Raw genomic sequence first — 17219 nt, 5'->3', positions numbered from 1 at the left:
AGAAACAGAAACTTTTTTATTTATTGTTCACGAGATTTTAATATTTTTTAAATTCATAAATTAATTAATCCCAATTCTGAATATTAATATGATAATACATATAATTTAGCAGCTTTTTTACATTTTACTAGTGAACTTCACTTTTTTAGATTTAAGTTAATATAATTAAATATGTAATTTAAAAAATGTTTTTTAATTATATTTTAACCATTTATCCGTTACTTTTAGATTATTATTGAACTAAGTAAAATTCTGTGTTTAATGTCAATATAAAAATATTATTATCATTATTATCATTATTATTATTATTATTATTATCATTATTATTATTATCATTATTATCATTATTCTTATTATTATTATTATTTAGTGCAGTTTCATGTTTTCTTTTCTGTGACACTCGACTACATTTAAACAACAACAAAGTACTGGTGAAGTGTAATTAAGTTCTTTTATTCAAGTACTGATGTGCAAAGTGCAAATTTGTGGTACTTGTACTTTAGTTGAGTATTTCTACATCTACAGGTTTAGTTATTTTACAAATTTTTAAAGATTTTTAACAAAACATTTGAAGAGTTCATAAAATATGATGATGATTTATCAATTAAACTCCACAACAGTTTATACAAGAATCAATAAGTCTATTAATGATCTAAGTAATATATAGAATCAATAAGTTAATGAACTAAGTAATATATAGAATCAATAAGTCTATTAATGAACTAAGTAATATATAGAATCAATAAGTATATTAATGAACTAAGTAATATATAGAATCAATAAGTCTATTAATGAACAAGTCTATTAATCAATTAGTGGATTCACAGAAAACTAGAAATCATCTTTTTCAAAATTTCCAAATTTAACAAATTTAACAAAAATATGATTATTAATTAATCTATTAATAATGGTCATGTTATTATCATAACAATACTAATACTAATATTCTGATATCTGAAGAGAAAACTAAATACATAAATAATAAATAATAACAGAACTCTGCTGACATCTAGTGGACAAACTGAGATCTTCTCTCTCTTCTTCTTCTTCTTCTGTCTCTTCTTCTTCTTCTTCTTCTGTCTCTTCTTCACATTTTAAAATCATCACAATCTGAAGTCCAGATGTTTCATATTTAATTATTTATTGTCATGAAAAAACACAATTCATTTAAAACGTAAAAACTCTAAATTAATAAACACACAAATCTGATTTATCAAAGAACATGTGACCAAATAAAGAAAGTGAGAAAACACTACAGTACCCACAATGCAGCATTTACAGTTTGTGTATGAATCCAATTCCTGAGATTAATCTCTCAAAGAAAAACAACAATGATAAAATGTGAATAAAGTCTAAATTATTAAGATTCATTTCGTAATATTTCGGGAAAGAAAACATTTTATTTTGAGAGAAGAATGACGTCATTTTATGAACTATTAACATTATGAACATGTTAATAGTTTTAATACTTTGTTAGAAAACACTACGTTACCCAAAATGCAACACTTACAGTCGGTATAAAAGTTTGGAGACGAATTTCCTAAAAATATATTTTCGAATACATTTTTGAGAACAAAGTTTTTGGGAATAAAATGGAACATTGTTCAAGATGAACATTATAATATTTAAAGAAGAACGTCACAACTTTTAGAGTAAACATGAAGAGAATAAAATTATTACTAATAAAATGTTAAATATTAATATACAGCTTTAGGTTCATCATGTTTATAATATTAAAATAAGACTTTTATTAATTAAATATAACTTTAATGTGTAAATTAAACAAAACGCTGAACCAATATTAATACAAATAAATGAGATAAAGTTAATAAATAAAACATTTTATTATTGGTCTCAGAGGGAGTAGAGCTTCAGCTGCTCCTCCACGTCCTCCGTCACCTCCTGGTTCTCCTTCAGGAGCAGGAAGATGGCGGCCAGCTGCTCCTGTTGCACCCTGGGAAGTCACACACACACACACACACGCACACACACTGAGTCAGCTGTGTTGACCTGAGCAGAAATAACCAGCAGGTCACATGACAGGAAACTTTTATAAATAAATTATATAAATATATATATATATTTATATATATAAAACATAACAATATATCAACATACAGAATATCAAATATACATTTAAATGTAACATAATAGAAACAAAAGTTTGTAATTTCTTTATGGTAAATTGTAACAAAGATGAAATATTTTAAATATATATATATATATTTCAAGGAAAACAGTTTAATATTTTAGAATAAAGATAATTTAAAAAAAGTTATGATCATTTTTTGAATTTCAGAATAAAGTTTTATGGTTTTTATGGTATTTCGGGAAAATAGGTGAAATATTTTAACAAGTCAAAATATTTCATGAACATTAGAATATTAAGAAAGAACGTTGTAATTTAAAAACTTCTAAGATGTTCAAGGTGAATGTTGTACTATTTACATTTCTTTTTAAGTTTTATTTTGAGAATAAAGTCTTTTTTTAAAGTTTTAAAGTATAAAAAAGTAAACCTTTGAGTACTTTGTTTCAGTTTTACTTTCTGAATATATTTAAATGTGAATTTCTCTGAATCAAAGATAAACTCTCGTGCTGAAAAAAGAGTAAAGTAAAAGTACCTCCGATTGGTACTATGAAAGATGTATTATTATTATTACTACGATCATATGTGAGTTTATTATATTTTTACATTCAGTCAAAAACAAAAACAAACAACTGGATTTAAATAAAAACTAAAAACATCCATTTGGTTTCACACATTTATTCATTTATTGCATATTTAAACATTTCAACTCAAAACACGATGAGAGGATTTTATTAATAAAGTTTTATTCTTTAACTGAACTTTATTGAAATCACAATTTAATCAAAAAAAATAAAATCACAAAAAGCTCAAAGTTTCTGTTAATTCAACTCAAAGGTTCCTGAAGGCACTTTTTGGTTTGTAGACGAACTCTGAACCCAGAAATAAAACTCGTCTTCCTCACTGATGAAGAAGATGAAGAAGAAGACGATGACTGAAGGAATCCGACGTCTCATTCAGGAGCTCTGAAACAAAAACATTAAATATATTAAATATCAATTATGAAATTATTGTTGTCAGTGTCATCGTCATGAAGTTACAATAATAAAGTAATTTTTTATATATTTATATATATATATATAAATATATAAATATTACTGCTGGGCAACGTTACCATTTTTTAATCACGATTAATTTCATTGTTTTGCGCAAAGTTCATAATGAATCTAAAGTAGTGTGTTGAGCTCTTTTATGTTAAAGTGCTGCTCTATGAACTAAAGGTCAACAACATTTGGTCTAAACACTTTAAACTCATCAGGTTCTTGTTAACAGCAGGATTCTCTTCACACAGCAGCAGTTATAACACAGTTATAATTATTCTGATCATAGATATTCAGCCGCTGTTCACAACTTTATCTTCATGAGTCAGCGATGAATTTAAATATACATCTTGAAACCTGCAAACCTATCTACGTCATGTTTTTATGTTTGTTAAATTCTCAGTAGTGATAACTAAATGATATGATTATTATTATTATTATTATTCTCCTGGAAGGAGACCCCGGGGAAGACCCAGAACACGCTGGAGGGATTATAACTCCCAGCTGGCCTGGGAACGCCTCGGGATCCCCCAGAATGAGCTGGAAAACGTTGCGGGCGAGAGGGAAGTCTGGGTCAGCCTGCTTAGCCTGCTGCCACCGCGACCCGACCCCGGATAAGAGGAGGAAAATGGATGGATGGATGGATGGATGATTATTATACATATTACAAACTAAACACTTTAAAAACTCTAAAACAATAATTTAAATGAATCATTTATTTTGTTGGTATGTAGGTCAGACACTATGCTACACTGATTAGCGTAACATGTGGTGTTTGTTATAAATGTACGTTGGTACATAGAAGGTGATAAGAAGCTGTACATGGAGGGACTTAGGACCCAGGGGAATGTAGGGGAAGGAAACAGTAAGAGACGCCACACAAACAGCTGTTCACCGTTCGCTGCGATAATAACGCGTTAAGTTGCCCAGCACTAATAAATATATATAAATATATAAAGTGAACTGAGGCATGTTTTACTTATCTGTTAAAAACCTTGAAGAGTTCAGTTATTAATAAAATGTTTATAAAGAAAGACGTTATTTTAGGAACTCGTTCAGGTTCTTCAGAAAAATGAGATTTAAACTCGTTAGACTTCTCAGACAATCAGAGAGCTTAATGTCACAGTTACAGGTAAACAACATCAGTTCACAGCTGGAGATAAAAACAACAACAACAACAACAACAACAACAACCACCAGGTGAGTTTCTGTTAAAAGATTCAGATCTGAGCGACCGGCAGAACTCACCGTCAGCTGAGGTGTTAGAGGAAGCATGCAGGGTTAGCAGGTGAGGCCGACAGGTTAAACCAACAGGTGAGGCTGACAGGTGAGACCCACAGGTGAGACCGACAGTTAAACCGACAGGTGAGACCGACAGGTGAGACCGACAGGTGAGGTCGACAGGTGAGGCCGACAGGTGAGACTGACAGTTAAACCGACAGGTGAGACCGACAGGTGAGGTCGACAGGTTAAACCAAGAGGTGAGACCAAGATCTACAGGTGTCATAATAATATATTATATTTAATAATTTATTAGTACTTGTGATCCTGAAGATATTCGTCGAAGAATATTTATTATTCATGAATCAATAATATCAGCTGTGTGTAGCTCTTTTCATTTGAAAAACGTACATATATTTTACATTTATTTATATTTGATAGTCTTTGTTTTATTATGTTTATTGTGACCGTTATAATAATAAGTTCTGTTTCTAATGTATTTCAGGTGCACTGACTGTATTTGTCCTCCAGGGGGCGCTCACCTGCTACAAGACGCTTTGATCAACTGTTACCAGCTAAAATAACAAGATATATTTATATTTCTATAAAGTATTTCATAGAGTATAAAAACTACAGTTTGTTTTATTTAAGTCATGTTTGTGACTTTTATTTTGAAAAGAAGCTTTTATTTTATGAGCTGAGCTTCTTGTTTCCCTGCAGCCCTGAAGAGGACGAAGAGTTGAGAGAAAAGGATCCTTTACTGCAGTAAAAGTACCTTTTACCACACAGTCAAAGTATGTAGTACATACTGTATACAAGTAGTATGGAAAGTACAACATTACAACCTTTAAAACACTGAATTTCTTAAAAGACTTTTGTATTTTTCATTTACTCTTGTAATACTACACGACGCGTCGGCCACAGGACCACAGGTCAGGTAACCCTTGAACTCACCTCTGCTCTTCCTCCATCTCCTCCTCCGTCATCATCGTCTCAAACTTGCTCAGTTTCTTTCCTGGAGTGAACTTCACTTCAGCTGCAACCACATCTGAGTACACAGAGAGAGTACTCAGTACACCAAGTATATACACTGAGTACACCAAGTATATCTACTCAGGTACTAGTCCATGATACTTCTACATCTCAGAGGTACATATTGTACTTTTGTTTGTGATAAACTGTGTTGTTCATTTAGAAAATCCTCCTAATGAATGGTTAACACACACACACACACACACACACACACACACACACACACACACACACACACACACACACACACACACACACACACACACACACGGCTGCTGGGACAGATTCTTTAAACAGTTGTTGAGCTGCACAAAGAGCCTCATTCATAGTAATAATAATGTTAAAGTGTGTGTATAGATGTTGATGTGTGTGTGTGTGTGTGATCAGCAGCTCGTGATGATAAGTTATCTCTGAGCACAGCTGCTGACGTCTGACTGATAGAAACACGAGTTCTCATTAACGCTGAAGACGCAGAACTAAGAGCAGAAGATATCATTTATCTATTAAATAAGAAGAAGTAATAACATAATATAATAGAATTAAAGGTTTCATGAGCACACAGAAGCAGCCTGAGTGTGAGGAGGAGGTCTGTAGTAGTCTTACCGTTGTCCAGGATGGTCTCTGGTTCTGGTTCTGGTTCCTCCATGTCAGGTTCAGGGGTTGGCAGGCGGTCCTCGGTAGAACCAGGGATCAGCTCAGGTAAGGACTGCTCCACAAGCTCCTCAGACTCGGGTTCAGATTCGGGTTCAGACTCGACCACGGGCTCCGGATCAGGCACCACAGCTGGTTCTGGGACAGGTTCGGGTTCTGATACTAGTTCTGGGTCTGCAGCTGGTTCTGGCTCAGATTCAGGGGCTGAAAATGGTTCTGGGACAAGTTCTGGTTCTGGTACTGTAATTGGCTCTGGAGCCAATACTGGTTCAGGGACAGGTTCTGGTACTTTCACTGGTTCTGGTTCTGGTACTTTCACTGGTTCGGGTGCTGATACTTTCACTGGTTCGGGTGCTGATACTTTCACTGGTTCGGGTTCTGGTACTTTCACTGGTTCTGGTGCTGATACTGGTTCTGGGACAACCTGGAAAGACAGAAGAAGAAATAAAACCACCAGCCGAGGGAACATGTGAGCACTCTGAGTCTCAAAGTTACTTCCTAACGTCCTTTCCTAACCACTTTTCTTTTTTTTTTAGAAAACTTTATTTCATTTATATCAGATCTACAGTTCCACAAATACATAAATGATCACACGTATACAGACACACAAACACAAACACAAAGACAGAAACCAGAAAGCTGCTGTGTGCTGGGGTCAAAGGTCCAACAGCAGCCCCGGAGGGACCGGCTCTCATCAACAGGTCTGAGGTCAGGGACTGTTTCACCACCATGTCGCCGTCCATCAGTCTGTTTGATCACCGTTATACTTCTGGTTTTCCATATTTAGAAACATGATGCTGATGATGAGCTGGTGAAGTTCTCTGTTTGACGGACAGCTTCTCATCAAACATCACAGATTATAGTTCACATTGAAGACGAGGCCTTGAAGTGAGGCCCAGACCTGTTGCTCTGTAACGGTCCATCAACAGGTGATGTTGTGTTTCGTCCTCGTTACAATGCATCATGGGACATTTATTCATGGTGACATAGCAGCTCCATGACACAGTGGCTCTGACAGCGAGTCAGTTCACTGTGATGAGCCACCGGACGTCTGCTGAGAGGTTCTTATCCTTCAATGTTTAATACTTCCTCACACTCACCATTTGTCAAATCTCTATATTTAACAAGCCTTGAGTCTGACTGGACCGCTGACCTCTGACCTCTGATAGACTGTCAGTTGCAGATCGTCGTTGAGGATCAGCCGCCGCCTGCAGTTGACTTCAAGACAAATATAACCCTCTTCAGGGTCCGCTGACCTGTCGTCTCCCCGACAGCTCACATAGTGTGTATGTATGTATATATATATATATATATATATATATATATACACACACACACACATATACACACACGTATAGACTGGCTCTGTACAGACACACCTGTCTGTGTCTGTTTTCAAAGTGTTGAGTTTGCACAGATTGACATTTGAGCAGGAGATCTGGTTTCTCCATCTATGCGATGCTACAGCAGGATTCTCAGGTTCAGGAAGAACTCGTGACTTATTATCTTTCTTTATAAATCACGACATTAAACGTGGAAGTTGAATTAATGGTTTGTTTGGCTCTATTTTAAATAGTTTCATGCCACGAAAAACGTGGAAATCAAGATGTGTTTAGCTGAAGAGTTACGTAGCAAGGTCCCCTTAGTTCATCGTTAGCTTCTAAGTCCCCTTAGTTCAGCGTTAGCTTCTAGGTCCCCTTAGTTCAGCGTTAGCTTCTAGGGACCCTTAGTTCATCGTTAGCTTCTAGGTCCCCTTAGTTCAGCGTTAGCTTCTAGGTCCCCTTAGTTCAGCGTTAGCGTCTAGGTCCCCTTAGTTCAGCGTTAGCTTCTAGGGACCCTTAGTTCAGCGTTAGCTTCTAGGGACCCTTAGTTCAGCGTTAGCTTCTAGGGACCCTTAGTTCAGCGTTAGCTTCTAGGGACCCTTAGTTCAGCGTTAGCTTCTAGGTCCCCTTAGTTCAGCGTTAGCTTCTAGGGACCCTTAGTTCAGCGTTAGCTTCTAGGGACCCTTAGTTCAGCGTTAGCTTCTAGGTCCCCTTAGTTCAGCGTTAGCTTCTAGGGACCCTTAGTTCAGCGTTAGCTTCTAGGGACCCTTAGTTCATCGTTAGCTTCTAAGTCCCCTTAGTTCAGCGTTAGCTTCTAGGGACCCTTAGTTCAGCGTTAGCTTCTAGGGACCCTTAGTTCAGCGTTAGCTTCTAGGGACCCTTAGTTCAGCGTTAGCTTCTAGGTCCCCTTAGTTCAGCGTTAGCTTCTAGGGACCCTTAGTTCAGCGTTAGCTTCTAGGGACCCTTAGTTCATCGTTAGCTTCTAAGTCCCCTTAGTTCAGCGTTAGCTTCTAGGGACCCTTAGTTCAGCGTTAGCTTCTAGGGACCCTTAGTTCAGCGTTAGCTTCTAGGTCCCCTTAGTTCAGCGTTAGCTTCTAGGTCCCCTTAGTTCAGCGTTAGCTTCTAGGTCCCCTTAGTTCAGCGTTAGCTTCTAGGTCCCCTTAGTTCAGCGTTAGCTTCTAGGTCCCCTTAGTTCAGCGTTAGCTTCTAGGTCCCCTTAGTTCGGCGTTAGCTTCTAGGTCCCCTTAGTTCAGTATTAGTTTTTGGTCCTGTTAGCCTCTAAAACGCGTTAACTTAGAGTTAGCTGCCAGGTCCCTTTAGCTTAGAGTTAGCTTTCACTTTAAGTTAGCTTTTACTTATAAGAGCTAGCATCCAGGCCCCTTTAGCTCAGAGTTAACTTCTAGGTCCCTCTAGCTAATAGTTAGGTTCAGCTTAAAGTTAGCTTCTACCCAACTCTAATTAAAGTTAGCCTGCAGGTCCCTTTAGCTTAGATTTAGCTTCTAGGCTTCTCACCTGCCAACTACAGGATGTATTGTTGATTAGCTTATTAGCTAACAATGTAAATCAGACAGGCTAGCAGCTCCCCCCTGCTTCCAGTGTTTGTGCTAAGCTAAGCAGACGCCACAGTTCTGCAGCTGATGACACACTAGAGAGACAACTGGTGGCATCACGCCCGACTGTTTAAAGCTGCTGGCCAGTCTCTTAATCCCTCACACCATACTAAACGGATCGGCATCCATTTAGCCCAAAACACTTCCTTTGAATTCCTGAGCCACGAAACACCCAAAAAACTAAACAGCAGAGAGCCGACTCGCTGAAACAAAGTGTTCTGAGTCACGATGCTAAATGCAGCTTCATAAAATAATTTGATGAGTCAGCAGGATGATAAACTGTATTCTTAGTCCAACCCAAGGCCTAAATGGATCAAATGTCTGTGAGTCCTTCATGAGCAACGTTCTCCTCTCAGCCGATGATCTCGAACATGAAGCATTTCTACCACGACCACAAACTAAACTGGTGAAATAAAATGAAAATACTAATGTGAATCCAAATCAGAGATAAAGTTAGAATATCACGATTATGAGATAACAAATAAAGATTATTAAACACCAAATAAAGACAATTTAACAATACTTCTGTAATTTTACTGTGGTATTTCTATTTGTAGTAAAGTAAAGCATGAGTACTTCTTCCACCACTGATAATGAGATATAAAGATCATTAGGTTGTACTCTTGAGATAGTCTGTAGATATAAACACTACATCACTTAATTCAGGGCATGAATTAAACACCGGAGGTACTTTGAGGAATAAATAGAAGTAAACTAACCACCATGTTTCAGTACAGAGAGAACACACAGAGAGATTCCTTCTCTGTGTAAACACAGACTCATTGTTTTGATCTCAGCTTCAGCTCTCTGACGCCGACATCTGCAGGGAACGTCTGCAGGAAAGGTCTGCAGGGAACGTCTGCAGGAAAGGTCTGCAGGGAACGTCTGCAGGAAAGGTCTGCAGGGAACGTCTGCAGGACTGTCTGCTGTCCGGAGCTACAGACGTTTTGAATAATACTAGTGAATTTGGAAAATGCAGAAGCTTAAATTGTGGGAAATATAATGTTTTCGGTGGACTGCGCTCACGTAGGAGACACTGGGCTTTGTGACCTCTGAACCCGGAACAATAACAAAAAACAGCTGAGGCACCGCAGGTGTCTTCAGGGAGGCTAAGCTAAACTAGCTCAGCGGGGAAACAACAGCCCAAATGGATTCAATTGTCTGGACAATAACCCCGCGCATGACAATGCATATAGTCCAAATCAAAGTAATTAACACAATGACAACAACAAACTCACAAGAACCAGTCACATATATTTATATGACAACAAAGCAACGAATCAATTCAGCAGCGCTGCAGCGATAGAGCACGAGCCATTCATATGATTCATAAAAACGACACGATAGACACATGAACACAGTAGAAACGCAACAGCAGATGTAAAAACGCAAAAGCAGTTAACTTACCACAGCTGCTGTTCACTTAAAGACAAAGTCCATCCTCCTTTCTTTGTTAACAAAGAGTTTAAAACCGCGGTTGTTCAGAACATCGGTGCGGGTCAGTTCCAGCCAGTCCTCCTGCCAACGTGTTCGTTGATTTATAAATCCACTCAGGCCTCTCCAAACGTTTTCAAAAGCACGTAGCGTGTGCGTGTCCTGTCGTGTAGCTGCCTTGGTTAGCATAGCGTAGCTCCAAACACCAAGAGCTCAGTTGCAAATAAAACAAATTCTTAGCCATAAAATGTGCAACACTTCTCCAACGCTGTCAGCCAGGAATCCTACTCCATGCTGGGTCAGGGCTGCTAGCTGTGGGGTCAACCGACCCTTTGATACGATGTCCAGCTTTTCTGGAAATGTCCTCTAGAAATCTGTTTCTCCTCCTTCAGCCATGGAGTGTTAAAAAAACACAGCTAGGTAAAAAAAAAGAATCTACACCAAGCAAAACGCAAAAAATGTCATAACGTCTCTTACATATGTTTCAACCTGAACTCTTACTAAACACGGAGATCTGCTAGCTAGCTTTCTGTTTGACAAAAGTCATGCTGGCCACTGACCAATCACGGCGCACGTTAATGCAGACGTACTTAGGAGGCTACTTGGGCAGCTCTGACACGTCAAAGAATACGCCCAACATGTCAAACTAAAGATCTGATTGGTTGAACACTATGACAATCAACAATATCGTCCCCATTCACTTAAACTGCAAAGGCTCTGTAGCGGGCATCGGGCCTCTCTTCTACCTAGAGACACAGAGGCTGAATCTGATTGGATAAAAGCTCTCCTTAAAACAAGCTGTGCTGAAGCAGAGCATTTGTGTATTTATGAAAAATGATTAAATTATAAAACAGCTATAACTTTGTGATTGTGTTTAGGCCAGCAGAGAAGGCTTTGCAGGCCCTGACGGCCACCACGGATATAAACCCTGTGCTTCACTGCGGCCAAAGACCAGGATGTGGTGTAGAGGAGGAACCAGCTGCCATGTTGTATAATGAAGTCATTGTTTTCTCCTGGATTTGATGCAAACAGCTCTGAGCACTTAGGAGCAGAGGAACCAGGACCAGACTAGACCAGACTGAACCAGACCAGACCAGACAGAACCAGACCATAACAACCAGATCTGACTCGACCAAATATTTGAATTTCCAATAACATTTTTTTAAGGACACAAATACATTTTTTTTAATATTGCCAGGTAATTGAAGTCAGTATAAAAATATTTGGGAATTATGACAAACAAGAAATGTATTTTCTTTGTATATTCTTACTTTGACAGACTTCTGTGAGAACGGTCATGAATCATAATGTTGTACAGTTTCTGAGTATCCTGTATGTATGTACAGTATATATATATATACACACACACACACACACACACACACACACACACACACACACACACACACACACCGTATAACATGATATAGATGACCTAGACTAACTGCCTCCACTGCTCCACCTTTATTAAACAGTGAACTCCCTCGTGTCCTTTTAAGGAGCGCTGCTTCTCCAGGAACTCTGTTCTCACTCACAAAGAATGAAGAAACCTTAAACACACTCGATTATTCTACCAGTTCACGTCAGCACGTTTTCTCCAGGTGAAGAACTTTAAAGGAGTTTAACAGAGTTTAACATGTGAACGTGAGTCTGACATGCGGCTCTGTGACCTCCAACCTTTAGCGGAGCAGCAGCTGTAACCTGAGAGGAGACGCAGCACAACACGTGAAGAACACGTGAAGAACATGTGAAGAACATGAATGTCAGAGACACTTAGAGCTTCAGGTTGTAAATCTGTAAACCTTCAACCAGCAGAGACCAGTTTGAAGCTACTGGCAGGAACCTAAACTATTATTCTAAAGTATATTATATTCTAATTTGGGCTCCAACGTTTATTCTAATTTAGATTACAAATTAGAATATAAATTGAAAGAATTTATATTTTAATTTAGATTACAAATTAGAATATAAATTGAAAGAATTTATATTTTAATTTGTAATCTAATATTCTAAATTGTATTCTAATTTATAATCTAATTTATATTCTTATCTGCAATTTAGTCCTTGATTTCAGACGGAAGTGTAAAAAGAAGTTTGTTATTTCTAGACACGTTGCTGAAGTAACAGATTAATTAATATGAATATCTTAGACCTATAATTAATGATATTAATCATCCAAACACAAACAGATAAACTGACTGCGTGTCTGACGGTGAAGTTGATGTTTCGGTCGTTACAGACGAAACAAAGACTCTCTTTGTCTCCACAAACACAGACTCTTCCTTTATGTGCACACAGACAAATATCCCATGATGCACTGCTGCTGTGTGATGCAGACAGTGAAGGCTGTCAGAGGAAGAGGAGGGCGGGACTCTAGAGTTCTGTCCAGGATGAGAAAAGGTTTTGGTCCAACACCGCATTGTTCTGGAGGATTTACTGTCTGTTGTGATCTTATTCTGCTCGAAGAGTCGATTTAATACGGCAGGAGGAGAAAAGTAGAAATCTGGTTAGTTGTCCTCCGACTAACTACGACTCCCAGGGTGCTTTTCACTATTAAACAGCCAATCACAAAGCTTCACATTTTATCTTATGTGCCACTAACGAAGCTACACCAAGACGGCGACGGCTGAAAATCAAGACGGCGACGTCCAAATACAAGATGGCAACGGCTGAAAACCAAGAGGGCGACGGCTGAAAACCAAGATGGCGACGGCTGAAAACCAAGATGGCGACGGCTGAAAACCAAGATGGCGACGGCTAAAAACTAAGATCACGACGGCTAAAAACCAAGATGGCGACGGCTAAAAACCAAGATGGCGACGGCTACAAACTAAGATCACGACGGCTAAAAACCAAGATGGCGACGGCTAAAAACCAAGATGGCGACGGCTGAAAACCAAGATGGCGACGGCTAAAAACCAAGATGGCGACGGCTAAAAACTAAGATCGCGACGGCTAAAAACCAAGATGGCGACGGCTAAAAACCAAGAGGGCGACGGCTAAAAACTAAGATCACGACGGCTAAAAACTAAGATCACGACGGCTAAAAACCAAGATGGCGACGGCTAAAAACCAAGATGGCGACGGCTAAAAACCAAGAGGGCGACGGCTAAAAACTAAGATCACGACGGCTAAAAACTAAGATCACGACGGCTAAAAACCAAGATGGCGACGGCTAAAAACCAAGATGGCGACGGCTAAAAACCAAGATGGCGACGGCTAAAAACTAAGATCGCGACGGCTAAAAACCAAGATGGCGACGGCTAAAAACCAAGAGGGCGACGGCTGAAAACCAAGATGGCGACGTCCAAATCCAAGATGGCGATGGCTAAAATTGAAGATGGTGATGGTTGAAAACCAAGATGGCGACATTTAAAAACTAAGATCACAACGGCTAAAAACCAAGAGGGCGACGGCTGAAAACCAAGATGGCGACATTTAAAAACTAAGATCACGACGGCTAAAAACAAAGATGGCGACGGCTGAAAATCAAGACGGCGACGGCTAAAAACCAAGATGGCGACGGCTAAAAACTAAGATAACGACGGCTAAAAACCAAGAGGGCGGGCGACGGCTAAAAACCAAGATGGCGACGGCTGAAAATCAAGAGGGCGGGCGATGGCTAAAAACCAAGATGGCGACAGCTAAAAATCAAGAGGGCGGGCGACGGCTAAAAACCAAGATGGCGACGGCTAAAAACCAAGAGGGCGGGCGATGGCTAAAAACCAAGATGGCGACGGCTGAAAACCAAGAGGGCGACGGCTAAAAACCAGGAGGGCGGGCGATGGCTAAAAACCAAGATGGCGACGGCTGAAAATCAAGAAGACGATGGCTAAAAACCAAGAGGGCGACGGCTAAAAACCAGGAGGGCGGGCGATGGCTAAAAACCAAGATGGCGACGGCTGAAAATCAAGAAGACGATGGCTAAAAACCAAGAGGGCGACGGCTAAAAACCAGGAGGGCGGGCGATGGCTAAAAACCAAGATGGCGACGGCTGAAAACCAAGAGGGCGACGGCTAAAAACCAGGAGGGCGGGCGATGGCTAAAAACCAAGATGGCGACGGCTGAAAATCAAGAAGGCGACAGCTAAAAACCAAGATGGCGACGGCTAAAAACCAAGAGGGCGGGCGATGGCTAAAAACCAAGATGGCGACGGCTAAAAACCAAGAGGGCGACGACCAAATCCAAGAGGGTGACGTCCAAATCCAAGATGGCGACGGACAAAACCCAAGATGATAAAATTATTTTATTTCCTCATCATTGGAATTGTGTTTTTATGCGATACAGATTAATACTTTTTTGTTGTTGGTATCTGATGGGTCCTTGGTAAACAGGTTCAGAACTGGGTCAGCAGAAACCTCACATGAAGCTTCATGTGGTCGCCTCCGTCTCTCCATTTCAGACATGCGACACCGGCGACATGTACAGGTGTAAATATAGGAAGCATGACAGCCACCAAATATAGACGCACGTTAACGGCAACAGTCGGCACATTCTTCAGGCTTTTAAAGGTCCGGCTGCAGCCAAATGAAAACCACATTTTGCATGTGAGCTTCTAATCAAAGTAACATTCAAATGCATCAGGAGGGAGAAACACTGCCACTGCGTGAACAAGCAGATCCTCTGTTTATCTGAACTTCCACCATGAAGAGGACGAAATGTGTGGCATCAACTTCTGGGGATGCAAAATGTCACATGACTTCCTCCATTGATGAGCTAATCGTTACAATATGATACAAGTTATTAAATAACAGCGTTTTATAGCTTCTGACGCGGCAATAAAATGGTTAATGGACTTCTTGTAGCGTTGTTCTAGTCTTCTGACCCTGAAAGAGCTTCAACACTAATGACACCATTAACACCCAGTCACACCCAGTCACACCCAGTCACATAGCACTGAGCCACAGTTAATCAGTGGTATGCATGTTATCTCTCGCTCTCTATATATATATATATATATATATATATATATATATAAAAAAATATAAATAAATATATATATATATATATATATATAAAAATATAAATAAATAAATATATATATACAAATATAAATAAATATATATACAAATATAAATAAATATATATATATATAAAAATATAAATAAATATACATATATATATATATATATGTTCTACTCCTGCATGTGCAGTTCATTTAAAGTGTATGAGGTGTACATATGAGTTATGTATTATGAAGTTTAATATTGTTATTATAATGAGATGCATTAAGTTGGATAACAGGTAATACAGTAAAAAACGCAGGAAATTCAATAGAAATATTCAAATATATTGAATTAGTAGTGACATTTAAGAGGAATTTGGTATTTATATATATATATATATATATAAAAATATATTTATTATTATTTATATTCTGTAAATCTGACAAATCAATGGGTCTCTGGAGGGAGGCGTTGACAGGTTTGGGTGTTTCTATATCAAAGATTTGATTCGGGATGAAACAATTAATCAATTCATTAAACATTCTTAGAAATAAAATATGAATAAAAACCATATTTCTCTTAAATGTCACAACAAATTCAATATATTTAAGCTTGTCAGGAAAATAAGAACTATTTTTTCTCAACATGCATATCTAATGTTTACCATATTTCATTTAATGTATGTTTTAATATTCATAATGAACATCTTTGCGGATGATAAACGTGTTTTCTGTGAACTTAACACACTCGATAATGAGTTGGTTTGTGAGAGAAGATTAAAAAGTTTCTGGTGAACTGAATCGCTGTAATTGATGAAGAGTATTCTCACACTCATCGATGACTCTTACCTTCACCGGGAGCTTCTCCACAGCCGGAGCCGGAGCCGGAGCCGGAGTCGGTTCTCCCAGAGCTCTGGACGGAGGGACGTCGTCTCCGTAGCCGACTTTCTGCTTCTTGTTCCCGGCTGAGGAGGAGGAGGCGTCGGGCTTCTTCAGCAGCGACGAAGCGAAATAAACGGCGACGGCTGTGAAGATGACGGCGGTGATGATGAAGGCCGGGTCCATGATGGAGGATTAATGAGGGAGAAGGTACACAGGTAGAGAGTGTGTGTTAGTGTGTGTGTGTGTGTGTGTGTGTGAGGAGGACGGTGTGTGGTCATCAGCAGTCACACACACACTGAGCTGCTTCTAGTCCTCACCAGCTGACCAGATACACGCCGAACACTTCCGGACTGGTTTCAAAACAAAAGCCCCTGCAGGATGTTACTGTAATGAAACTTTGGTTTTCAGAATAAAAGAGTTTTTAACTTTCTGTTAATACTTTTTACTGTACTACACCTCAGAGGTACATAATGTACTTTTTACTGTACTACACCTCAGAGGTACATAATGTACTTTTTACTGTACTACACCTCAGAGGTACATAATGTACTTTTTACTGTACTACACCTCAGAGGAACATGTTGTACTTTTTACTGTACTACACCTCAGAGGTACATAATGTACTTTTTACTGTACTACACCTCAGAGGAACATGTTGTACTTTTTACTGTACTACACCTCAGAGGTACATAATGTACTTTTTACTGTACTACACCTCAGAGGAACATAATGTACTTTTTACTGTACTACACCTCAGAGGTACATAATGTACTTTTTACTGTACTACACCTCAGAGGTACATAATGTACTTTTTACTGTACTACACCTCAGAGGTACATAATGTACTTTTTACTGTACTACACCTCAGAGGTACATAATGTACTTTTTACTGTACTACATCTCATTGTACTGCTGTAATATGTGTATTTTAGATATACAGTACTACAGTACTCCATTAAAAGTCAATCAAAATGTTACTTATTTAAAGTAGTATTA

General features: G+C 38.7%; 1 protein-coding gene across 2 annotated transcripts; it reads right to left on the bottom strand.

Annotated features, from left to right (window-relative positions):
• Window positions 1–1140: 1140 nt before the first annotated feature.
• Window positions 1141–16527, bottom strand: LOC306708876 (uncharacterized protein). 2 transcript variants are annotated; one of them, XM_079176836.1, is made up of 4 exons: window positions 16191–16527; window positions 5983–6454; window positions 5302–5395; window positions 1141–1954 (listed from the first exon to the last, which is right to left on the bottom strand). In XM_079176836.1, exons 1-4 carry the CDS (start codon window positions 16404–16406, stop codon window positions 1855–1857), a joined length of 882 nt encoding a protein of 293 aa, XP_079032962.1. In that variant the 5' UTR covers window positions 16407–16527; the 3' UTR covers window positions 1141–1854. The 2 variants fall into 2 exon arrangements, with proteins under 2 accessions (XP_079032962.1, XP_079032963.1); XM_079176837.1 differs by lacking the exon at window positions 1141–1954 and adding an exon at window positions 2755–3051.
• Window positions 16528–17219: the final 692 nt, after the last annotated feature.

Source organism: Pholis gunnellus, assembly GCF_910591455.1.
Source record: "Pholis gunnellus genome assembly, chromosome: 17".
NCBI classification, from domain to species: domain Eukaryota; kingdom Metazoa; phylum Chordata; class Actinopteri; order Perciformes; family Pholidae; genus Pholis; species Pholis gunnellus.
This window is presented reverse-complemented; position numbering and strand designations above follow the sequence as displayed.